Genomic DNA, 27,857 nt, shown 5'->3' with positions numbered 1-27,857 from the left:
TGCTTACTGACACCCAACACGGTTTCCGAAAAGGAAGAAGCTGCCTGACATAAATCTATCATGGAATAATATGTCACAATGTACGTGATCTCGGCATAGTCGTGAAATTGGTAGCAAAGCTGCATGACGTTTTGAATGATACATGTCGAGCGGCAGGAGCCAATGGAGCCACCTCCAGTGACAGGCAAATAGTGAGAGGTGTTCCGCAAGGAACATTTTTGGGAGCACTCGTGTTCATAATGTCCCTCACAGATATGCCCTCAGTCACACAGAAATCCACGATCACAAGTTATGCAGATGAGATCAAAGTCTCACTGGTGACACAGAACCCTGAAGGTGCTATGCACCTGTAACTTGAGTTACAAGAAATATGCAATCGGGCTAAGAAGAACATCATGCAGTTTAATATTGGAAAGTTTAATGCGTTATGCTATCAAGATACAAAACTAAATGCAATACCAATTAAATACACTGGACCTGGAGGGATTGCAATCCCAGAGACACAGTCAGTGCGCATCCTTCCACGTTCATGCTGCTAAGCTGACAATGAAATGCAGGCGGCTACACGGATGGCTTCTTAAAACTTTTAAAGCAGGAGATTAGGAAACCATGAAGGTCTTCTGGAAGACATTTGTGCAAGGCCGTTTTGATGTTGATCCCAGCTATCATCACCTCCAGCTTGCAGAACTTGAGGCAATCCAACGACGCAACAAGAAGATAGCCACTACGCAGCATATAAGGTACAGGGAAAGACTTAAGAGATTAAGACTTTATCAGGAGCATAGGCGAGAAACATATGCCATATGGAAGATCCTGCAAGGACTTGACCCAAAGTTTGGCATTGAGAGTTAGATTAACGCTAGAATAGGATGCCACTGCATGGTGCCAAAGTCTCCAAATTTGCCATCAAATTATAGGTCAGGATGTTGCAATAGCCTGGACATTAAAGGCCCTCAGCTCTTCAATATCCTCTCCAATGACCTCAGTGTACTACATGCTGTGGATGTAGATGTTTCCACCTAAAATAGATCTCTCAATGTCAAGAATCCCAGGTGAATCAACATCACAGCAGGAAGTGCAAATTAAGTCAGCGGCGGGAAGCTCCCTCTGGCACCAAACGACAAGTTCTAAAAATAATTAGTCAAGTAAAATTTTTCTAGCAATACAGAATGGTGGCGCCCCGAAATGGCTACAGTCCGTGAACTGAAACTAGTTCAATTCAATCATTAAAATATATATATATATATATATAGATATGTGTGTGTGTGTGTCTGTGTGTGTGTGTGCGTGTGTGTGTTTGTGTATGTGTGTGTGTGTGCGTTTGTGTGTATATATATATATATAATATATATATATATATATATATATACAATTATAAATAAGGGCAAATTGAAAATATTTTCTAGTTATACGATTTAGCATCTATTTTTCAGCATATTGACAAAGAAAAAAATTTCCTTGTCCATATTTATAGTTGTATTTGTAATTTTCCCCTTAAAACGTATTTTTTGATATGCTGGACTCTGAAATTTTTTAAAAAGATTTTTATCTTTATATTAGTAGTAAATTAGTTCTCATTCACTTTGGGGCTGGTTAACAACTTGTGCGTGTTTCCTTACCCACTACACTTGTGGTGGGGTTTGCTACGGAATTTCTATTTTGATATATTTGGGGTACTTAAACGTATTCATGACTTTGCATCTGCTTTTCCATGGGTATGTCTGAGTATGTCATATAGTTTCGTTTCTGTTCTACGCTGATGAAAGGAGAATACTTTTTGGATTAATCCAGAAATCGGAACCGATTCGAGGATGACTATATTTTTATGGATATCTGTTAGCCTGCATTCCTCGTTTTGGCACGTGGTGTAATAACATAACTGAATAAATTTTATGTCGCTAGAGTATTTAGCTTCCATTTTTCAGCATATTGGGAAAACATTTTTTTATTCGCCCTTCTTTATAATTCTATTTATGGTTTTGACCTTAAGATGTATTTTTCATAAAAATTTTATCAAACAATTTTATCATTGGCCAGCATATGAAAAATACGTCTTAAGGTCAAAACCATAAATAGAATTATAAAGAAGGGCGAATAAAAAAATTATTTCCCAATATGCTAAAAATGGAAGCTAAATACTCTAGCGACATAAAATTTATTCAGTTATATATATATATATATATATATATTATATATATATATATATATATATATATATATATATAATATATATATATATATATACTTATATATATACATATATATAAACTTTTGTCAATGTACCAAAATGTTTACAAAATTATTACTCGGACTTTCATATTCCCGGCGAATGGGAACATGAAATTCTAAGTAATAGTTTCCTGAACATTCTTCAGCTGCAATAAAAGCATGTTACACTATCTTTGGTATTCGTGTACTGTTTAAATGTATATAGCTATACTTACATATATATATATATATATAATATATATATATATATATATATATATTTTTATATATATATATATACGCTTAGATGCACACTTGTATGCAAACACATACACACACATATATATATATATCTATGGATATATATATACACACCTACATATATATAAATATATGTACATATACATTTATGTTTATAAGAATACGTATATATATACATTCACACATAGAAAGACACATATATATGAAAAGAAGCAGAAGTGACAAACACATACACTCACACACACACACACACACACACGTAAACACGGACACATGCTTTTATAAAGAAAATATTACTAACACTAATACGCTGACGGTATAAGATATTGGTTTGTGGCAAACCGTTTCCTTGGAGTCATAAAAAAAATGGAAAATATGAGAATGACGAAAATGTCATCGGAATGTTGCTATGTGCATATTTATAGTTTCGAAAATGCTCTGCATATGACTCGGCGCCTTTAGTAGTAGCTATCTTCCAGCACTTTCTATAAATTATTCACAAGAATGGTAGGTACAATACAGAAAACTATTCAAGACGACCTCCGCTTACACTCAATACTGAACATCCTTTTCAAATATCCAGTGTTACTAGATCAGTCCCTAATAAACTTTATCTCCTTTATTTTTAAAATACACATTAGGAAGTATCTTAATCTTAATTTTTGCATTTGATATACATTTTGTTCAATTATTATCTTCGTGATTTTTATTTGTATATTCTCATGGTATGAGAATATACAAAATGTTCTAAAAGACGTCGTGAGTCACTAGTGACTTAGACTTGTACTTTTAACATATACACCATCATAACAGACCCCTTTCATTCATATACTTACATAGACGCATAACTACAAGCACGTATATACATGCCAATGTATATATATATGAGTGTGTGTGTCTCTGTGTGCATGTGTATAGCTATATTACCTGGTTTAATCAATAAATATCAAGAATGTTGCCATTAAGACGCCTGGCACAAATTGACGTGCAGCACAGTTGTACACGTGCTCAAAGTCATAACGTTCTAGTTCACTTCCGTTGTCTACAGCAGTGCTTGGATGGAAGGCGTGCAGCGTGTAATCATCGCATTGACAAAGACAGACGAAGTTGAACAGAGTCAGCATCAAATTTTGCCAAAGGCTTGGCGATACCTGCTCAGAGGCATACGCAAAGTTTTCAAACATTTTCTCTAACACAGTCAAAGAGGTCTTGTGCAATTGAAACCCGAGTGTCATTTTGTTCAACTGAAAGCAGTTTTGACACATTCTTAGCAGACACGCGTCTCATATCCAAATCTTCAATGATAATGGACTGAACTGAACCATAACTAATCTGCATATCCTCCAATATCTCACGGATGGTAATTCGACGATTTCCCCTCACAGCTGCACGCATATTTGCGATGTTTTTCTCAGTTCTCCCCGCGTTCTTAACCACCACACCATATACCTGTAGGCAATTATGGAGTGAAATTTAGGGCTTATAAATCTAATATTTTCCTATCCTTCCTTAATACCTCTTCCCATATTCTTTTCGTATCTACACTCGGTCTGCATAGGAGGCTGTTGTGTCCTAGCATATGTACTGCTTCTTTTAGTTTTCTTATTTTCCAGTGGTGTTCTCTGTTAATTATCTTAACTTCACCCTACAGCGGGAGGTGGCCTCTATTTTCCCATACATGATCGGCTATACCCGATTTATCAATATCACTTCGTGTCGTAGCTTTGTGATATTCCTCTACCCTTATTTTGAGGGGGTGGCATGTTTCGCTTTTGTATAACCTACCACAGCTGCATGGATGGAATACATACAGTTTTTGGTCATATTCTCTTCTATTGGTGGTTTTACTCGAAGGAGATATTTGCGAAGTGTTGTATTACTCTTGAATACGGTCTTGATGTCATATGGGCCGCATATCTTTTGTATCTTTTCGGTGAGGCCTTTCACATAGGGTAGATAGACTGTGGTCAGTTTATTAGCTTCATCCTCTCTTTTCTTCATAATTTGAGTAGATAGTATATTTCTGAGGTAGTGGTTGCTTAATAGATTGTTATTGAGGTTGATCAGTTCTTCGTGGTGGGTATCAGGTTCGCTACTTTTATTCTTTGCTCGATGTTTTTGGTACTGAGAAATTGCTCTCTTTAGACTGTATGGATGGTGGGAATTGAAGGTCGGCTTGCGGTATACGGATGTCCTGAATCCATACTTGGTGCGTGTTATTAATACGTTCAGGAATGATAGCTGACTGTCTTTTTACTTTTCATTTGTGGACTGTATGGATGGCTTTATTGAGTTCACATGATTTAACAGCACTTGTACATCTTCCTGGTGGGGCCAGAGTATAAAGGTATCATCAACATATCGCAGCCATAGAGTTGGTTTTAGTGGTGTTAATCCCAAAGCCAAATTTCTAATTAAAATGTATTTGTGACACTGAATGTCTGAAATTCCTAACTGAAGAAAGGTTTTGTCGGTAACATTTTGTCTTTAGAATTACAGAACGACGCTTGTTTTTTTTTTTTCTGAAGTGTATAGAATGAGTATGAATGAGGCAGGACCTTTTTCTAGAGACGTCAGTCTGAAATATCATCGTGACAAATACAAAACAAGTGTTAACACGTCTACCAATATGTATTAGCAAGAAAGTACCAAAATAAACAGTTACCATGTGCTTAAAGCTAACAGTGTGGTAGTTTCATTTACAGTTGTTGCTAGTTTGTTTAAACGCCCGGATTGTCTCTTGTGAACAAAGTCGTATGATAAGAATGTTTCGTCTGTGACCATCTAATCTTTTTTTCTTTAGATTTCACAATTTCTGAAGTATAAATGTCTCCTGATTTATGTCTTAGAGGTTATAGTTCAAGAAATATTAGGCAGCTATTTCTAGCAGGTCAGGAGAGCACGAAAATATATGGTCTTTGCAGTGATAATCCTGTTTAATAATTACTTTTGAAATTCGCTCTATTGAACCTCGAATTATTAGACCTCCGTTTTCGCTGAAAACTGTTTACAAATTAGTTCTTACATGGAAACACATATAATACGAATACGGGGAGCATGATGTGAAAACAAACATGAAAGATTTTAAGCCGATCTCAGACAGCCAGAGGCATTCTAAATTGGACTGTTCATTTACAAATTCAGGTAATTAATAACGGTAACGTTATAAACGTAAGCAAGAATATTGTATATAGACATACGTATATAAACACACACAAACACACACACACACACACACACACACACACAAACACTCATTCACACATACACATTCATACACACGCACTCACTCACACACAGATATATAGTTTAGTGATCTGTGATGCTAAGACCAGCAAAAGGTGTACTCCATTAGGTGTGAGATAAATACTGATTAAGAAACAATATATATTTATGAGTTACGAATATATTCTTGCGACGAAATCATCTCAAACAGCATTTTTAACATGTCCGGTGCCTTCATCCAATCTTGAGCCTGTGTTCAAAAGTACTATCATTAGCATTTTTGGGTATGAATGAAGTAAAATAATGCATTATAACGTTGTAGTTATAATGCATTTTCCTTTTATATAATGCTATAAATTAATGTTTATACAATGAGTCATCAGATTGCCATTTGCAATATAATTTCATAACATTATTTATATTCTGAATTCTTAAATCTACGAAGTCGATATGTATTTTCATCCTCCATTTTGATCAAGTTAATAAATACAAGTATAAGCTAACCAACATATCAATATTTACAGTAGAAGTTAGAAGTATGAGCGAAATTCAAAAGAAAGGCTTCTATAAATCAATAATTTGCTCATTTCACTTTGATTTCAAACATGCAGGTACCCAGTGTGCCTTTGATTCTTCGGTAATTTAATCTACACATTTGCTCCTCCCCCCGGAGGCGGGAAAACATATTATGTAAAACACAAAAGTCCAGGTATAATCAAACAACCTCGGTGGCGTGGTCTGAATCTCAACTTTAAAATGTTGTTGATGATTAAACAGACAGTCTTGACAGATTCGATAAAACCATTTGTGACAATAATATGATTTCGTATTGAAAGAAACCCTCACCGTAGATGGCAATATATCGATGGGTTTATTATTTGATACAATTTCAGTGCAATATTGTTTGAACGTAAGTCTTTACAGAAAGTATTACTTGGAGCAGATTGAAGCAAACTTTAAAGAATACACATGATTTCTAAGTGAATCGCTGTTTCACCGCTATTTTAAATCTAATTTCAATGAAAATAAACGTAGGAATTTATCAATATTGGCAGGCGCTTCATTGATTCCATCTTATAAAAGTCAACTCTTCAAAGCGAATTTCACCATTCTTAAAATTGTCATACCAATGCACAATGATATAGTCCTAGATACACATACAATCGTTATAGATAGAATGAAGTTGTTGCAAACTATTTGACTCTTTCACATCATAAATTCCAAAGCAAATATTAGACTTTTTTTTATATGTTAATGACGGAAATCAATAGTGCTTATAAAATAAGAGTTGGGTGAATTTCCAGTAAAATTACAGAAAGAGGGAAATTGTATTTTCTCTTCGCAAAAGAAAACATTCATGCGAGCTAATTACTGAACATCTCGTTTCTATGGAGATATTAAGAGACTATTTTTGAGACAATTAACCTGATTGTCATCAACAAAATCGTAGCCACAATTACCTCACATACCTACATACATACCTATTTATCTATTTGACTGCCTGTCTATTTATCTGTTTGTCTGTATACGCATCAGAGGTAGCCAACATGGAACGGAATATGGCGACTGCTCTCCACTGCCAGAGGAGGATTAGCACAATCGGTCGGCGTCTGCTCTAAAAAGGTGGTGAGATAAAAACTGGTGCAGGGGATTTGTCTGGGAGTTAAGTCCCCTGGTTAGGTATGTTGTGCCGTCGCCAAGAGTTATCTTAAAATGGAGAAAGTTTGTATTAGAAATCCGGTGTCTCTACAGTGACGGGGTGTGTGCTATTTCTAGCAGTGCTATATGTATAATATTTTCTATGGTGGTGTAGATACATATATCGGTGTGTTCGTTCTTCTGTTTTCTTTCTGTATAAGACAAAACACTTTTTGTGTTGCTGTATATTGTCGAAGCCATCGTAGCATTTGTGAATAAAGAGTCTCTTGTATATCAACTCTGTGGATACAAAAGTATTCGTGAATTAAATCCACTAGCATATATCTCCGTAGTGTTGTTGACACCAGGTAGTCGAATACTGTGCACAAACCTTAAACAAAATAGTACACGATGTATACCCTGTTATGAAATAATTAAGATATGTATACATACATACATATACATACATACATACATGCATACATACATATATATATATGTTTGTGTGTGTGTGTGTGTGTGTGTAAGTGTGTGTTATAGACAAGACATTAAATTTCGAATACGTTAAGACAGTATGAACAGCAGAAACAAATTTTGTATTTACTATATATATATATATATATATATATATACACTGATACACACACACATTCACACACATGCATTGATACATATATAATAATATACATATAGTTGCATGTGTGAACAATAGCGTAATTTTACATGTGTGTTTATGCTTGTATACATATAATTATATATATATATATATGCATAATATTTACAGCTGGAAACTACCACAGAGGAGATATTGGTTTTATGGTGACATTGAATCAGACTAATATACCCGAAGACCATCAACTGATTGCAATCAAAATAAATTCCTCAACTGACAATGCACATTTGGTAATTCGTCTAATGAACTTAACGTCACTGAAGGTAAACATAAATTTCATTATACGGACTTTTATTATCCTGTTCCAATTAACATCGTGTCAAGATTTAATACAACCCACTTTATTATGTATTGTTTGGAATCCCTGCAATATATTGCGACTACACTTCCGCAAATATTCACTTCAAACAACATTAAAAACTCACAATTCTATTGAGGTAACTAGAACGTCTTTTGAAATCTGTGCTAATATTTACGCCATGCCTATATCTGTAGACACATCAAATTCGGTCACTGATTTTTCGTCTGCCAGCTACACGCCGAATCACGCACGCATTTTTGACATATAGACCATACCCCATACATGCATATTTACATATCTTTGTGTGTGTGTTAAAGTGTAGGTGCATGTATATGCACAAACTCAGGTGCATGTGTATATACACGTATTAATATATATAGCTCATTCCCACTATTCGTTTCTAGGTATATATACGCGTTCGAGTATATTGTGAGTGCTCTTGTATTTTTGTGTACCTGCATATTCATTATCAGACATACAATAATGCAAACTCCTAGTTAACCGCGTTAGTCTGTTTCTAATGATGACTACAGAAATGCAATATCAGTTTCTTGTATTCTTTCAGCGGAAAGCCTTTCCCCGTCGCGGACGGGAGTTGAATTTGAATCTCTTTGCATGTTGAAACTTAAATTACCCAGTTAAATAGGTCAATTTTGGAATGGAAAATAGTTTTAGTTTCCGAAATACATTTGCCAGATACAGCAAGTTTATAATTACGAGAATTATAGAATTCTTTTTCGGAGCCTCGGATTGCGGTTGCAGGAATGCCTGCAAGTTGTAAGAAAATTACTCGGGGAAGGACTGTAGAGGTTTGTCACCTCCAATTTGTGTATAAATACTGTGTTATAATTGTATGGACATATTAGTGCAAATATATTGTATTTTAAATTGTAAGAGGGTTAATACCTCTGTATATGGGTTTTTAAAGAACAATGATTTAGCGAAGCTGAATGTCAGCGGGCGCTTTCTGTCTTCTCCCATCTTTAACATTTTTGTAACATAATCATTCACCTCATCAGTGTCTGTGTCCAGTCCGCAGAGCTACATTGTCTATGTGCTGCCCACATGGCAAATTTAATAAATAAAAATGAATAAAAGTTGATAATTACCGATTAGTTTAATCAGGCCGAAACCAATACCAGATTGCAAACAAAACTAATGAATGAAGAAATTTACACGGTCAGTTATTTGTAGGACTAGAGTGTTGAATGTTCAAACTACGGTGCTTTCATATAAGACCATATGATAGAGTGTGTATTTTTGTTTATAATATTTCCCTCCTAAGAGATGGGCAAATTTTTGGATTTTATATGTATAATGCAATCTTGTCTTGTTCAGTGTTGATTATCTTTACACCGCGGAATACTTTTAGCAATCGAGTACAGTTTCAAGTTATGCAGCTATTGTGTGTAAAGTGTTTTGAAAGTATTCTTTTATTCTTTTACTTGTTTCAATCATTTGACTGCGGCCATGTTGGAGCACCGTCGTTAGTCGAGGAAACGACACCTGGGACTTATTCTTTGTAAGCCTAGTACTTATTTTATCGGTCACTTTTGCCGAATCGCTAGTTAAGAGGAACATAAACACCGGAATCGGCTGTCAATCGATGTTGGGGGCAACAAACACAGACTCAGACACAGACACCCACACACATATGACGGGCTTCCTTCCGTTTCCGTCTACCAAATCCACTCACAAGGTTTTGGTCGGTCCGAGAGTATAGTAGAAGTTACTTGCCTAAGTTGCTACACAATGGGACTGAACCCGGAAACATGTGGTTGTTAAGCAAACTACTTACCTCACAGTCACTCATGTTTAATATTTACTGCGATGACTCATATACAAATAAACACTCTCACACACAAAAACACGCACACATTCACACACACAAACGAACACACAAACGTATATCAAGTGAGAGAATAAGAGAGAAAATATGTGTGTATAATATATATATAGAGAGAGAGAAAGAGAGAGGTAGAATGCGGGCATCCAGATAAACAGACAGATATTTATGAGATAATGAAGTGAACGGCATATTTTGATATCACTTCAATTAATTCTCCACATCGTCACATCCCTAGATATTATTAACACATTGCATAATCCCTATCATCCATCAAGGTGCTAAATATGTTTCTTCGGTTTATTATTTTGAATAGCTTCTTCGTTTGGTCGTACAGCTATTTCACATTGTACAAGAAGGAGTAACCAAAATGATGGGGTATTTCCAGCAATTTGCTGAATAATCTAAACCCACAGATATTGTGACAGACAAAATACAAGTTTAATCAAATACAAAATACAAACAAATACACACACACACACACAATCTCTTATGTCAAGTTAACTATAACATACAATACTGTTTATATGGTCATATTATTAGTAAGTTATGGTAAAACAATGTGGGAACCGAATGTGTTTAGAGATAATGCCGTGATAAACTGAAAAAGACTGGCCATTTCCGTGCTGATCAAATATTTACTTGGAAATTATCTTAAAGAATCTAAGGATGTGCGCAAAGAATTGCAGAGATGTAAAAAAAAAAGAATGTCGTTCAATCCATTCTCTGATATTCATTTCTTTATATAAACTCTATGGATAGTATGGAATTACTGATGTATATCCAGTGGCAAGAGTTTTCCCATTCGGTATCCCAATATCTCTAGATTAGCTTTGCGTAGCAAACTACAAGGGTTTTGCAAAAAATATTACTGTTTCCGTACGTCTACTGGTTAATATCAGGTGGAAAGTAGACTCTATGAGGGAATTATATTTTTTCCCGATATCCTTTTCTTAAAAGTATAGTCATCACCATGAGTTTTAACAATATTTTTTGCATCTACCCTACAATTTCTCATTGTAACTTTTATCAGTTTTATTTATTCGCGACGTCAAATCAGCAATCAGTAAATGAATGACTTTTTGTAACCAAAGCGTCTACAGAAATGTGTCGTTACCGTTATCTAAAGTCCAGAATATTATTCCTGAACATTCGAAAATGAAAACAGGAGGTGTTTGACCTTTTACATGTTTATGCATCTAGAATATTTAATTATATCTCTACAACTGCGATTCCTGAGATCGTCTTCACAAGTTGTTTCTGGAAAATATTAAACTAAAGTGTATATGGAGAAAAGTTTTGTGATCCGTAAAAAAATCCATATTTTATATGGTATTCCCGTATCTGATTTCGAAAGCCGGTTATAAATATTTTCTAACTCTATTCTTGCTAATATCATTCAGAAATTTGCGGAAACGTTGAATTCATTAACGAACAGCTGAATTAAATATCTGTTTGACAAGCAATTCTAGAGGAAAATATCAAACACTTACATAAGCTTGGTGCAAATGAATATTAATGTAAGTTAGATTTACATTTTAATACGCATAGAAAAAGATTCTCATCGCCAGTTTTGAAATCATCTATGCGCAATTTTATAACGAAACAAAGGAACATTTACGAAATAGACTTATTTTATAATTATAGACATTGGTTTGTTGTTTGACGAGGTCGAAGATGATGGATAAGTGATATACGGCAGAATAGCTCTAGCAATTATTTGTCGCTTCTTTTGTTAGATAATCCGATGATAGCTTGGTCCGAGGATTTAGATCAAGCTACGTATAATGATGTGATAATTATCGGTTTTCGAAGAATATTTAGCGATAACATCAACTCGGGTTTTACTAGTCCTAAGGGTTGCATTATATAATACAGTTAAAGAACTGATTTGAGACTTAAGGAATACAGAAGTGACACCCATTATTAAAAATGAATAAAAAACAATAGTCCTGAGAAAGAATTCTACTTGTGTAAATCATTTGAATAGGAGTGTGTGACAAAAAGAGAAGAATAATTGCATTGCAGGCGTAGCGGAAATCATAACGAAGTGAAGATGTTAATGATAAAAACAATATGATGAATAAATAAATTCTAGACTAATGATAAAATTAAAATTTAGTGTTCGAAAGGTGGGGATTATGAGTGAAATTGAAATAGAATTGGTAAAATAAATGAGTTATATTTTCTATGTAGTAACGCATGAGGCAAACTTTAAACGTAGACCATCAATGCATCAACGACTGGAAACTATTATCGAAACACAATATTCTTTTCTGCTCTAGGCACAAGGCCCGAAATTTTAGTGGAGGGCCAGTCGATTAGATCGACCTCAGTACGCAAATGGTACTTAATTTATTGACCCCGAAAGGATGAAAGGCAAAGTCAAACTCTGCGGTGATCGAAACACTATTTCGAGTTGAAAGATGAAAGATTAAGAATTACATTACGCAAGAGAACCGTCAAACATACATTCTATGAGTATAAAGTTTTATTATTGGTGACCAGTCTGTACCTATGTAATGGCATGTATGTTTATAAGATACCATTTCCTTAAGGGAACATGAGAACATTTGAATATCATTAAGGACAATATGTGTGCAGTTAAGGGAACTTGTAATATCTGAATATCAATAAGGACAATATGTGTGCACTGGTATGTAAGAAGAACGTATGAGACAGTTTGTTTTTGCTGACTTCGATATAAGGAAAAGCAAAACAATTCTACTATTCAGTATTACGTACTTTGTTGTATGTATAATAGTAATAGTAGACACCCTATACACAAAATGAGGCAAATATCCAAAGAAGCTGAAAATTTCGAATAAATTTATAAGTAGCAGAACGTGGATATTCTACTGTAAATAAATGCAGTGTGTTTTTTTGAAAGAATGTTTAAACATAGGTAGATACTAAATTTCTAAATGTTTCGCTTCTTTAAATTAACGGATTTGCTATGGTTGGCATTTATTCAAATGCTCCGATTTTTTAAAGACGTTTTTCCGAAAATATAATAATTCGTTAATCATGTGGAAAATACATGTATTTTTCGTTTCGCTTTTATCTGTTAAAAGGTAAAAAATGTTTTCCGTCAGCTGCCAATGAATCTTAACCATCTCTACCGGAAATTTTGTGCTACGGTCACTAAGTTACAGTGCAACACAATGTAAGTGGAAATGTATTTACAATATTTGCCATTTTGGAATTGAAACTGTACAATATCATTTTATGACGGTAATATTGGAGATGGTAACAACTACAACAACAACAACAACAATGACGAAAACAACTATGTAAATATGCAGACCATCACAAACATTACTTCCAGCTATACACATAGAAACACCACCACGCCGCTACCATAATAGCAACAATAGACACAACCAAAGAGGTAATAACCAGAGAGATGATAGGATAGAAAGTAGTACCACAGGTATAAATAATACTAACCCTTTTCACACCCTGTTCTTCAATTCATGCGATAAAATATACGATATGTGTCGTAATTGCCCGACAAATCTACCCTTCAACAAAATATTTTGCATTACTCAACAGACAAGAGAAGGAATACAAGCACTCTTTACCAAAGCCAGCACTAAACTTAGCTTTTAGAACATTACACTAGAATATGGAGTGGCAGAGAGGCACAACAACTCGACAAGATGTCTGCAAGTGGCACGCATAAGCTCATATAGCAGCACACAAAGAGAAGGCAATTGTTTGCTTCCCCACGGACAAGTATGGCAGAATATCGATAGACAGCCTGCCGAATTACATCCAAGCGATGCAACCCCACATCAGAAATTTGTTGGAAACAACAGTACGGCAGTATGAGTTGAGAGAGTATATCCTCAATGCTAATGTGATGATGTGTTCAAACATCCTAGGGGCATAAAAGCGCACGTCCCACAACTTCCACGCCACTAATAACGACATCACAGTACTCTATGGGCTCCGCAAGGACTATAAGGTGACCACTGACCTTGTAACAGAAGCCACCAACGAGACTAGTCTGCAGATCCAACGTTGCCAACAACTACCGGATCTCTAATCTCCTTTCTATGATCATACGTACTCTTATCAAAATGTCCCCGGATGCGTGTGACAGCACAGAGGACCTCCTCATCTGAATAATGACTGTTACCATGCCTACGACCTTACGGGATGCATTGTAGGCAATATGGCTCTAGTATCCTTATACTCATCCATTGATGTTGATTTTGCTGTGGATAAATATACAGAGGTGATCAGCGAGAGCGGAGTAGAGGTTCGTGGAGTTGACACAGAACAACTGGGCTTCCTCCTGAGACTGACACGTAACAATGGTTACTTAAATGATCATCACCATAGTTACTCTTGTCCCACTAGATCGGTATGGTGTAGACGCACTTCTATGGTAATGAAAACCCGTAGAGAGAGATGGAACGGGCGACTAGAGCTAGAAGGACCCCGCCAAAACGATGACCTTGTGAAAAAGATGGTGACGCATGCAGTATGTAAGAGTACCAAAATAAGTGTCAAGGGTGACATATTTATATTTAACAAAAAATATATACGGCCAAGAGGAATGTGCAGTCATCGGTGTGAGTATCGTTGGTGATGTGGCTAACGTATATATGGTATGGTGGGATAGGAGACTCAAAGAGAAATTAGCAGGAATCTTTATAACCCTAGACTTGTACTCCTGCTATGTGGATGATATCTACATAGTAGCAAAAGCACCGCTACAAGACAATGTTGATGATCTAGACGCTAAGACTATGGAGGGCATCCATACACCAGATTATCAAAGCGACGGTAGACTACGCTAACAAGCAACCCACCTTTAGCCTACCAGTTTTAGACACGAAACACTGGTTGAAAACCGAGAACAATAATGTCCAGATCCTTCACTCAAATTACCCATGGTCTTTATATACCTGGTCCACAAGAACACAGCCATTGCGGACAACACCAAGTTCAATATTCTTATAGAAGACTTGGTGAGAGTGATGAGGAATGTATCTCGCATGTGCGAATCTATGGAATTGGAAAGACGTATACGACAATTCCTCCACTACATGCAGGATTGGAGTGTACAAATCAGCCAGGGCTAAGTACAAAGCCACCAGAGAGTGATGCAAAGGGGATCTGCCTGTTTCCCAGGAGTAAATCTTGGAAGAGCGAAGAAAGCACCAGAGAAAATATAATTAAGGCTAACTCATGGTATGACAACAAAAATATACCAGTGTGTAATGTTCGTTGATGATACCCTTGGCGGCGAACTAGCACACCATTTTAGAAAAAACATTACATAAGGCCAATCTATGGATGAAAGCAGTAAAAAGGCCTATAAAATACTTGCTTTGTAGAACTTATCCTTTCGATAGGTCCCGATGTACGGAGAACAACTGTATTGTATGTAGGATGAACCCACGAGTTAACTGTGTTATAGTGTATAGCTTACGATATACTGAGGGACTGTGCAGATTCTGGAAAACTACGTACAATGAAAAGGCAGCACGCAGCAGAGAAGAGCGTACAAGTGAACACTGGTAAGAGCTCAAAGAATAGAAAGGCTCATCAGTGCACTACCAGCATGCAGAAACAGATTATAGAGGCTCAGTCAATAACATATGTGTGAAAGTACATAGAAGAACAGAATGGATGAAACAGATCAAGAGCAAATACACAGCGGGGAAGTATCCCTGAGGAGGTCACAGGTGTGTGACGAAAAGTTTCCCGAGAGTGGACCTTAGTTAGATTAAGAACAGTAATACACGAGTGAAGAACGAATATATAGTGCGTGTGTTTATTAAGAAGAAAAATGACCATCCCGAAATAAAACGATAATACTATCTTAGTTTATTATAAAACTTTTATACGATTCAATGGTTTACTGCTACCTACAAATGAAATGAAGTATCCTTACATCAATGGTATTGGTTCATGTTAAACTATTTTAAAATGGTCCACAATTGTCTGCGGCAAAATAATTTCGTGTCCTAAAACTTATACGGCATCCATAAAACGAAATAAAAATCTGAATTTGGACAATTTATTTTGTCAAAGGCGCAGACTTGGTTGTGTTAAGAAGTCAGCTTCTACATCACATGGTTTCGGCGGATTCAGTCCCACTGCGCGGCACCTTGGGCTAGATTTTTCTGCTGTAAAACCAGGGCGACCAAAGCCTGATGAGTAAATTTAGTAGATAGGAACTTTATTGCGGTTCACATATCGCGCACTCAATACATCGGGGATTTTTCTGGGTAATATATTTAAATTCATATCGACGACTCTTGAGTATATTGTGGATTTCTGGGACCGATTGGTATTTATACTGTTTAGATTTTAGTTATTTTTGTGGGAGGTTCTGGGACGTAACACCAGCAATTGTCGAGGGATTACTGTATATTTATATATATTGTGACCTACTTCGGTCATGAATGACCATGGAATTGCACCTAGAAAGTTACCCTCTGAGGGGAAAGGTTGTTTTTGGAAGACCAGCAGTCGCCCACGCATACCAGCCTCCCCTCTCCACGCCGCCGATGTTATCCAAAAGAAAGGCAAAGGCCAATACAGCTTGGCACCAGTGACGTCGTAGCTCAATTATTAACGTGCAAGTGGCTGAGCACTCCACAGACATGTGTACCGTTAACGTAGTTCTCGGGGAGATTCAGCATGACAATGAGTGTGACAAGGCTGGCCCTTTGAAATACAGATACAACAGAAACAGGAAGTAAGAGTGAGAGAAAGTTGTGGTGAAAGAGTACAGCAGGGTTTACCACCACCCCTGCTGGAGTCTCGTGGAACTTTAGGTGTTTTCGCTCAATAAACACTCACAACGTCCGGTCTGGGAATCAAAACCGCGATCCTACGACCGTGAGTCCGCTGCCCTAACCACTGGGCCATTGCGCCTCCACACACACACACACACACACACACACACACACATATATATATATATATACACACACACATATATATATATAGTTACATATATATATATGTATATATATATATATATGTGTGTGTGTGTGTGTGTGTGTATATATATATATATACATACACACAGACACACACACATACGCACACACACATATATGTATACATACGTATATGTATATGTATTTATGTATATGTGTGTGTGTGTGTGTGTATCTCAATTTGTCCCCCATCATCACCATCTGACAAGCGTTGTTGGTATGTTTAACTCCCGTAACTTATAGGTTCGGCAACAGAGACCGATAGAATAAATAGTAGACGTAAAAATAGGTCCTGGGACCGATTTGTTTGAGTAAAACCCCTTGAGGCGGTGCTCCAGCATGTTCACAGTGAAAATGACCGAAGCAAGTAAACGAATAGAAGAATAAGTGTAGAAAGAGAATTCAAATAAATATTTAACGCAATTGCTCACGCAATAATTATTCATATTTTTCAGTAGTGAGACATTTTATTATTTTTTGATTGTACGAATGAAAGCAGCTTTGATAATAGTTAATACTTTGAATATCTTAGTTCTCTGATCTATTTCTATAGCATTGAAATAATGTGTATATTACACATGTGCTTCGTCTAGTTGTACATAGTGATGCGATTTTATGTATATTACGAATATTTGTAATTCCTGGAGGAATAATCATACACACACACGCACACACACAAACACACACATACACACACATACATATACACATACGCACGCACATGTTCATAAATATGTCCTGTATCATTCAATGATATTTTTCTATATGCTAAAGTAAAAGATTTCAAACAATTGCACATAGTACACTATTAATAGAAAAATAGCCGATTCTTACAAGTGTTATTCCCTCATGAACGAAGGAGATATAACAAAGCGACGTTACTGGGAGCACCTGCACTTTTAAGAAAGAAAGAGATGCGAGAAGGATATACGAAAGGTAAAGAATGACAGGGAAGATAGAGAGAGAGAGAAATAAAGAAATATAATATATGTAGTGGACGCGGAATGGCCCAGTGGTTAGGGCAGCGGCCTCGTGGTCGGATGATCGCGATTTCGAGTCCCAGACCGTGCGTTGTGTTTGTTTATTGAGCAAAAACACAGATCCACGACGCTCTGGCAGGGGCAGATGGCGACCCCTGTTGTACTCTTTTGACCCAACTTTCGCTCACTCTTTCTTCGTCTTTCTTGAGAAAGGCAGCGATGGACTAGCGTCCTGCCCAGCTGGTGCGGAACACATACGCCGCAGAAACCGGGCCCATGAACCTGGCTAGGCTTGAAAAGGGCGCATAAATAATAAACAAGAAATAATGTGTATGGTTTAATGATTTTAAAGAAGAAAATTTAACTTCGGATAATAGGTTAAATGCACCTCAATACTGGTATGATAGGAAGTGTTGCAAAATTAGGGTTCAGTTCAATGTTTTCTTCCATCCGCAACCACTCATCACTGCTTTAATTCAAGGTATGTTATTATTTCAATCAATATTTTGTTCTATTTAATCTCCATTGCTTTGTCGCACGTAGTATTTTGCCTAATTTGTGTATGGTGATTTTACATATATACAACAAGATGTGGTATAAGTGAAGTACCAGGAATATGCTTCATACACCACCACTGTTATATTGAATAAAAACTAGAGCCATATTGTGCAGCTAGCTTTTGGTCTGTGTGATTTCCAGACAGAAGATAAAAAAAAAGTGTTCAGAAGTCCTTCCTGGGCCATAAGCTCGGAAGGCCATTTTCTAGAATTCTGCCGCGTATTTATTCTCCGCCACTAACCACATCATCCAAAATGCGCCTCCACTAGACTTAGGACCCTGGACTATTACTTATTTTCTAAATTCATCCATCTGTCTTCTTCATTCATCTTGCAACTGTCATGCTGGAGATTGGGATCTTGACATTTAAGACAATTCCTTTTTCTTTTTGCTAACATTTCTTTATCAGAACTTGCGCAGATTACGCACTGATTTCTCACTATTTACATGGTCATGATTTGTAAATTGTTTATGATGAACCTAATAATTTTTTTTCTTTTCCGTTACGGCAAATTTTCCTTCATTATGCATTTTATAAGGACTTCTAACATCGATACGAAAGGGATTGTTTTGAGTAACAGAACACTAACCTCAATTTTAAATTGCTGAGAATCGATAACAGCTTGATATTTTCATTATTATGTAATTTTATATCAGGAGTATATATTATTGCCGATTAGCTATAGTTATTTGAGAGCTGCCACTTATTGCAATGCACAAGATATTGTTCATATATATCATACATGGTCCTCGCCTCTAAATGGATAACTTTCTCAGGTATCAGTTTTAGATATCTTATATATAGTTAAAATATCTAGATATTAATTGTTGGAGTGATTAAGTTCTTGTCGCTCTTGAGTGATTATGTCCCTGTTGCCAGTACATTTTATTTAAATGCATGTTTGTATTAGCATTATGAAGTGTATTACATTAATTTTAAAAACTGATATTATATTTAAGCTGCCTTTGATGACTTACCATTACGAAAAATGTATAGCTATATTATTAATATTTTGGATTCATACATAAATAGTGTGATCTAACATTTATACAAATACACAGAAATACAGTGGAAGAAAAGGGAGTGAGTACAGTTTGTACCGAGGCAATGTATATCATAGTAGGTAAACATATATTCATTCAGGTTCTTCCTTTAGGACAATATTAGGTGGTATCCGTTCCATGGTAGAAGATTATAAATTATCGTAGAGCGGTGAAGTGTGCAATATAAACAGACAATCATTCTGGTTATATCTGTTTCAGTTAATGGAAGGTGAGTTCACTACGCACATTACAACCTTCAAATACTGGTAGAAACTAGTTACATGAATAATCTAACGAACTGCAATACAGCAGTCACTTATTTTCATCAAAATATTTCATCAACGATTCCTCTTTTTACTAACAATGTTTCATAGAATAATCTTGAATTTTTCAGTTATGCTATATCTATTATGGAAATATTCGTAATCGCTTAAACTAACAAAGTAACGTTAAAGGGATACGTAAGGCTTGTAATATTGATATTTCTCGAGGCGATTACTGTGTGCTGTATGTTCTAATAATATATTTCTATGCTGAATTGAAACCATTCTGCAAAATGCTTGTAAAAGAATTAAGTGGGTGTGATATTATGCATCGGATTGATTACTCACTAAAAGTTTATATGGCAGAGAAAAGTTCAGGAAATTATAAGTAGCTCCCACATCCCAAAAGCAACTGAATAATGCGAAGTGTTATCAAAACGTTCGTGGACTAGTTATGTAGCGCGCCAACAGATGGCAGCACACGGTTGTGTGCACGGTAAGAGCTAGTAATGACATTCATGAGGCAGTGTGTCGAGTGACATCGCTGTGTTTACTTCCCAAATTGTGAACTTTGTGTTTTTGTGAACATGTCTGCGATTTTATTATAGAGAGCACAAAGAGCCAACACGAATTTTTTCGTTAAACTTGGGATGTTCTGCAAGCTTGAAGTGGCGAGGCAATGGGATGTGCACAATGTCTCGAGCGGCACAGCCACTTCAAAAGTGAAGAACGTACCTGGAAGACGATGAGCGATCTGAATTGTGTATTGCGAAGCATAGCGCTAGATTGTCAGCCAAGAGTTCTACAGCGACGTTTTGAAGTATTTGAAGGAAGATATTTGGCGAAAGTGACTGGATCTGTGTAGCGCGAAGAATTGGATTCTTCACTGAGTTCTCCTCACTCGTGAGTTTCCCGCCAAAAGCAACATGGAATCGTTACCGCATCCACTCTGTTATCCACATTTAGCAGCTGTGGACTTCCATCCCTTTATCAAAATGAACAGGCTGCTGAAAGGTCGCCGGTTTAACACCGTGCTCGAGATGCCAACCGTATCACAGATGGTCCTCTGGACTCTTACCGAAAACGAATTTAAGGCCGGATTCCAAAAGTGGTAAATACGCTCGAACCATTGTATTGCTACGCAACGTCATTATTTCGAAGGAGATGATGCTAAAACTTAGGTAAATAAGTAATTCTTTATCAAACATAACTAGTAGGGGAAAGTGTTGTTACCATCTATCACTCCTTTTCCCAATGTATATTGAAAACTTATATTTGAATAAACGTGACAATAATCCTAATTGAACATAAAAAATATGAAACCATAAAACGCCTTTCTTTGTCTTAATATACTATCTCACTATTTCATTTTGCAGATATGATAATATAGACATCCTTTCCTTGACGGACATTGCCGATCACACGGAAATATCTTTTGTTGTGAGGCCGAGGATATCAAATATTTCTGCAACAATAAACAGAGAATTTCAAAGTTTCTTGAACAGAGAACCACAACTGAAATCCCTAATCCTTAAAGTATGTTGATTTTCTCCTTATGATAGTATTCTCTTATTATTTTAATATATTGTTCAAATATTTTACGCTATTCGATATTTCTACTGAGTACCATGGAATAACCGTGGGTGTGTCCAGAGTAATGCACACACACACGCACGCATGCACACGCATGCACACGCATACACACATATATACAAATATATACACACACACATATATGCATGTATATATATACATTTATATAAGCGTTTAACAGGTTGAGTAAAAATTAAGCAACGTTTTGATCCATGAAGAAGTTTTTCTAATCGGTTTTTGCAATTGTACTATAATACAGATATAGACTTGCCCAAAAGCATCAATAAATTAAGATTGATATCTTTTTCATCGTTGTTATAATCATCTCAAATGGAACAGTGAAAGCGCGATATTCGAGTAATGTTGCTATTCAACTTCAAGAAAAAGGGAAGTAAAGCAACTGCTCACGATATCAACGAAACTTTTAGTGAGAAAATGACTAGTGAGTGGTCAGCTCGAAAATGCTTTAAACGATTTCGCAGTAGAGTGGAGTCTTGAAAATCGTGAGCGTAGTAGACGACAATCCGTCATCTATGACTTTTAATTAAAGATTGTCATTGCGAAAGGTCAACGTAAAAAAACTTTCATATGCATTTACTGCCAATGTTTTGTTAAGCATGTTCGATTTTACAATTCTGTAAATAATAATAATAGCATTTTATAAGCTTAAAGATAATAAGCGATTGTTACTCAGTGACCAGACAAAATACTTTAATAATAGGGCTTATAAGCCTTCAAAGACAGTAGCTCTTTCCCCCACGCGTACAGGAAAACCTATTTTTTACTCTCGAGGGCATATGTGCGCCGTTATAGACTAAGTTTTTAGTCATTGCCCGAGGATCCTTTATAAGCATTAAGCTTATAAACTACCATTATTATTATTCACAGAAATGCAAGAATCGATGCTGCTTAAAAAAAACCATCGCAGTAAAAAAACCCATCGCGCTCATACACACACATACAGAGATTTGTTTTAAGTCTTCTAGCCAATTGAATTCGGCCATATACTAGTAATATATATATATATATATATATATATATATATATATATATATATATATATATATATATATAAATATACATACATATCAAACGTATTTGTGCGCCAATTGGTTTTTGTACGTACGTGAGGCATGTTTCACGCTGAAGAGAAAGAAATTCCCGAAAGGAATTTTGTTAAATGAAAATTTTCAGCTAGATCGCATGTAATTTCTTGAAGAGATTGGAAACCATCACGTATGTTTTGAATTAAAACGTCTCAAAACCATGCCTACTGGGCCACCGAAGCAGCAACGACCTTAATGAGAACATTAAGATACTTAAATTTAACGCATGTGACGAGCAAGAGAGAGAGAGGAAGTGATAAAGAAAGACAGAGACCGAGAGAGAAAAAGACAGAGAGAGATGATGGCATGAAACTGTCTTGTCGGAGTGGCTAATAGGTATTTGAACTCCTTTCTACGATTGAAATGAAACTGATCTGCTGTCTATTAAAGACCCAAAGACACACACGCGCGCGCAGATTTGTTTTAGGTCTTCTACCCATTTGAAATCGGTCATACACAAGATAACATGGTAAGTCTTATGTTCCGAAATTTTAATTTTGAGTCTGATTTAATTATAGAATTACATTTTAGGCTAAACACATGTTTTGGCTTTCTAATACAACCTTTTCCTTCTTTTTCTATATTCTTTGTTAAGTTAGAATTTCTGTTTTGAACATGATTTTTCCAATTTCTATTTTCTTGTATCAAGTAATGGGCAAACGCATTTACAAAAAAAAAAATCATAGAGCAGCACAGAAACAAAAGAAATAACTCTATTTTTCCCTTTCCTTAGTACTAACAAGAGCATAATATGAGAGAGATTTGGCGTTTTTTTTCTAGTAACTTGAACAATCACACATAGTTGTTCAATTGGCTCACTTGTTGATGTGTATAAGTAAACAAAGACTAAAAGACACGCGCGCTCATACACATACATACAGAGATTTGTTTTAAGTCTTCTACCCAATTCGGTCATACACTAGATAACGTTAAGATCACGCGTGTTTGTAGAGTGAACAACCACTCACATGTACATTTTACTAGGAAACTCCTATTAAATGGACAATAATGATAATAATTATTGTTATATTGAAAGATGTAATGATGATGATGATGATGATGATGATAATAATAATAATATAATAATAATAATAATAATAATAATAATAATAATAATAATAATAATAATAATAATAATATAATAATAATAATAATAATAATAATAATAATAATAATAATAGCAGATGGGAACAAAAACGTCTGCATGGCAAGTATGTGGCCCGTAGCAAACAAGCTGATGTCGACCAGAAACACACGCACCAATGGTTACGAAACTCAGGGCTAAAAGCAGAGAGTGAAGGTTTCATATTAGCTGCTTAAAACCAAAGCCTATTAACCCGGAACTACCAACCAATGTGATAAGAAATGAAGCTGACCCCAAATGCCGATTCTGTAACGATGAGATTGAAACTATAGACCACCTAATCTCAGGGTGTAGAGTCTTAGCAAAAAATCGTATTAACTGGAACGGCTCATATACTGAGAAGAGCATTATCGCTATGAAAACAACATCCATTCATGAATTTATTTATCTATTTATTACGTTTTAAATACATGTTGTGTCTGTGAATTTGCGTGTGTAATCTGGGAATGCATACAATGAGCTTCTCTGCCCTAGGTGTGCGGAAAACACTCGGCGAGAAACGGAAGAAAATTTGAAGAAAGAAGGGAAAAAAAAAAATAATAATATTAATAATAATAATAATAATGATAATAATATGTACTACTGATATTACTACAATCACCACTACCACCACCACAACTAACAACATCAATAAAGGTGATTGTGATGATAGAAGTAATGATAACCATATCAACATTAACTTGATTGAAGTGTAAAATTTCTCGAAAAGTGTAGAAATAATAGCAACAGAATTCAATGAAAACGGGAACGTTGTTTACCAAATTCCTACAAATAGCCAAACAATGATTTCTTTAGAAGCATTCATAGTAAAGTATCTCTGACGTTCCCACCAAACATCTAAGCCGCACACCAACTGACAAATGTATTTAGGCGAAGAATGCAGGATATATGCCAACCAAATTGGTGCACTAACTATACCGTGGCGTCTAAGCCACTTACTTATAGGTCAAAATACAGTTCGTCAATTCAGCCTATCGGAAGTTAGATAAAGGGCAAATTTAATCATTTCAGTATAGTTGCCAATTGTGGAACACAATTGCACTACTACTACTTTTACTACTACTACTACTACTACTACTACTACTACTACTACTACTACTACTACTACTACTGCTGCTGCTGCTGCTGCTGCTGCTGCTGCTGCTGCTGCTGCTGCTGCTGCTACTACTACTACTACTACTACTACTACTACTACAAGATAAATATATAATATTCTATTTTTATGATATTGTCAATCTCTAAATAATAAAACGGCAAAACCAGATTATGCTGGAATTACATTGATTAATATATTCTCCTATTCACAATTAAACAACCTCGGGTCGCAGGAGTGGCTATAGGTACAGGAGTGGGTGTGTGGCAAGTAGCTTGCTAACTAACCACATAGTTCCGCTTTCAGTCCCACTGAGTGGCTCCTTGGGCAAGTGTCTTCTACTATAGCCTCGGCCCGACCAAAGCATTGTCAGTGTATTTGGTAGAAGGAAACTGAAAGAAGCCCGTCGTATTATATATATATACATATATATATATATGTGTGTGTGTGTGTGTGTGTGATCCACGTAAGTAATTATCATATAAACATGTTTTTGAGGTTTTGTAAATCTTAGAACTTAAGTAATTTGAAAGTCTCAAACAGTGTATCAACAACTTGAGGAAAATATACCAAGAGACAGTTGGGTCATTTAAAGCTTAAATCAGTATTATTTGTACAAATACATGTATGTCATACATAATGTATGCATTGCTATTTTATATAACATATATTCCAGAATATACAGACTGACCCTGAAAATGAAGCAGTGAATACGAATTTACCATCTCGGATTATAATTATCATAGTATCTGTGGTATTTTTCGGTGTCTTCATCATGTTGATGCTCTCATATTCCATGCTGAGAAAGAAGGCGAAGTAAGTTATGTAAATCCTCCTCCTCCTCCTCCTCCCCTACCCTCCTCCTGGCCCTCTCCCTCCTGTCCCTCCTCCTCCTCCTCCTCCTCCCCTCCTTCTCCTTTTCATCACTACCACTATATCTAGTATCATTAGCATAAAATACAGGACACACACCATCAACACTGCCATTACCACCACCACCTTATGATTTTTCAGGTTGAGAAGGGTTAACATTTTAATACTATAAGATTTCAGAAAATTTTGTTCTCGTCTACGAACTTTAATGAACTACTTCAAAGGTATTTATTTTATGCAAAACTTGTACAAGAACATATTTGAAAATTATACGTTAGTTTCTGTACACAAGAATTTGATCCTGACCACCGAAGCATTTTGTTAATCCGGTGTTCCCAAACAGCAATCATTACTAATAATTCCTAAAGAATTTTAGTAAGGCAGAGAATGCAATTTTGAAATAAACTTTATGTTCAGTCAATTTATTAAAATGTTTATAGAAATGATACAACCCCTTGCATGTCAATCAACAAGAGAGCATGCTAATTGAGCAGCTTTATCACCATTTTAATGATATACTTGGAACTTTATGGTTATTTGTGGAAATGAAATAGTAGAGTAGTGCTCAATTTTTTGTTCCATTGTGCGGTAAAATAAGTGTTTACCACCTAATTAGATCTGTGTTCGTTAAGGTGCGTGGTTTAGTGGCTAGGGTATTCAGCTTACGTTTCTAAGGCCAGGAGGTCAATTCTCGGTGGTGCGTTATGTCCTTGAGCACGACATTTCATTTCACGTTGCTCCAGCTAGTACCTCTATTTCAAAAGCTCCAGCCTTTTCACACTCTGTATTATGCTAAATCTAATCAGAGAGTTACGATAAGGGTGAACGTATTTTTAGAGTGCTCAGCTACTCTCACGTTAATTTACAGAAAGGCTGTACCGTGTATCATAGCCGACGGTGTGCCAGTTAGATCTGTTTGAGTATTATTAAGAACATTCGGAATTTTCTAGTATATATATATTAGTGCAAAATATTGTACATGCAGAGCCTGAAATATAAATTAATACTAAAGCTAAATTATCCAATAAAAAATGAAGTGAATAAATTTGTAGCATCATTAGTCGTATAGCACACATGAATTCGGCGGTTTCTGTATACTTGAACGAACGCAAAAATAAAAATAAAATGAAAATATAAAATGAGTAACACATTCCGGAAGTGTGTTACTGTGATAAATACATTTATGCTTGACCGGAATACACTAAGACTAAAGGTTTAGAATTAGACTATTTATAAAAATAAATGCATGAGGGAGTTGCTAAACAAGGTGATATCCTTTGCGTAGAGCGGAGCATGAGTTGAACATTTGTACAAAGATCGATTCGGTTAATTAATCAACTTTTAATAATTGTCATGAATATATTGGGTTCTCTGCAAATATCCCTTTCACCACAACTAGATTTTCTTTGATATCATCATATTGTGAGGCATATGAATATATTGACATGTATGCATGTATAACAGGATAAATATATAATACGAACACATATATACATGTTTAAATATGTATATATATATATATACATGCATACACACACAAACACACACCCATATATATATATATATATATATATATATATATATATACATATATGCACACACACAAACACACACACACACACACATATATATATAAAGAGCATTAAAACTCATGAGAGATATTAATATTAGTGGATGCAAGCAAAAACCGTAGATGCAAAATTAATATATATATATATATATATATATTTGCATATGCACATATATACATACATACATACATACATACACACATATATACATACACACGTACATATATATATATACATACATACATACATACATACATATATGTATATATATATGTTTACATATATACATACATATATAGGCAAGATATAAATAAATTAAATGAATAGAAATGTTTTTTAAAATATATATATATACAACATTAATACTCATGACAGATATTAATGTTTGTGACCGCAAGCTAAAACCATATAGGTAAAATTGCTTCACAATTATTTCACTTAGTTATCCCTAATTATAAATTCAATTATCCCTAATTATAAATTCAATTTTCGTGGCTTCGGAGTCTTTCGAC

The 27,857-nt window shown here is 35.5% G+C and overlaps 1 protein-coding gene across 6 annotated transcripts in view; it reads left to right on the top strand.

Annotated features, from left to right (window-relative positions):
• The window catches only part of LOC115214825, a 100,310-nt gene that overhangs the window by 59,795 nt on the left and 12,658 nt on the right, over positions 1–27,857 (top strand). For 5 of the 6 annotated variants that reach the window (XM_036505422.1, XM_036505421.1, XM_036505425.1 and 2 more), the window contains exons 7-10: positions 8,117–8,268; positions 13,227–13,318; positions 21,342–21,501; positions 25,578–25,717. In XM_036505422.1, the coding sequence (XP_036361315.1) occupies positions 8,117–8,268; positions 13,227–13,318; positions 21,342–21,501; positions 25,578–25,717 (544 nt within the window). The remainder of the gene's footprint in view (positions 1–8,116; positions 8,269–13,226; positions 13,319–21,341; positions 21,502–25,577; positions 25,718–27,857) is intronic. The other variant, XM_036505426.1, reaches the window with a different exon arrangement.

This window comes from Octopus sinensis, linkage group LG8 (assembly GCF_006345805.1).
Source record: "Octopus sinensis linkage group LG8, ASM634580v1, whole genome shotgun sequence".
Lineage (NCBI taxonomy): Eukaryota > Metazoa > Mollusca > Cephalopoda > Octopoda > Octopodidae > Octopus > Octopus sinensis.
Note: the sequence above shows the minus strand (reverse complement) of the source record. Positions and strands in the feature narration are given on the sequence as shown.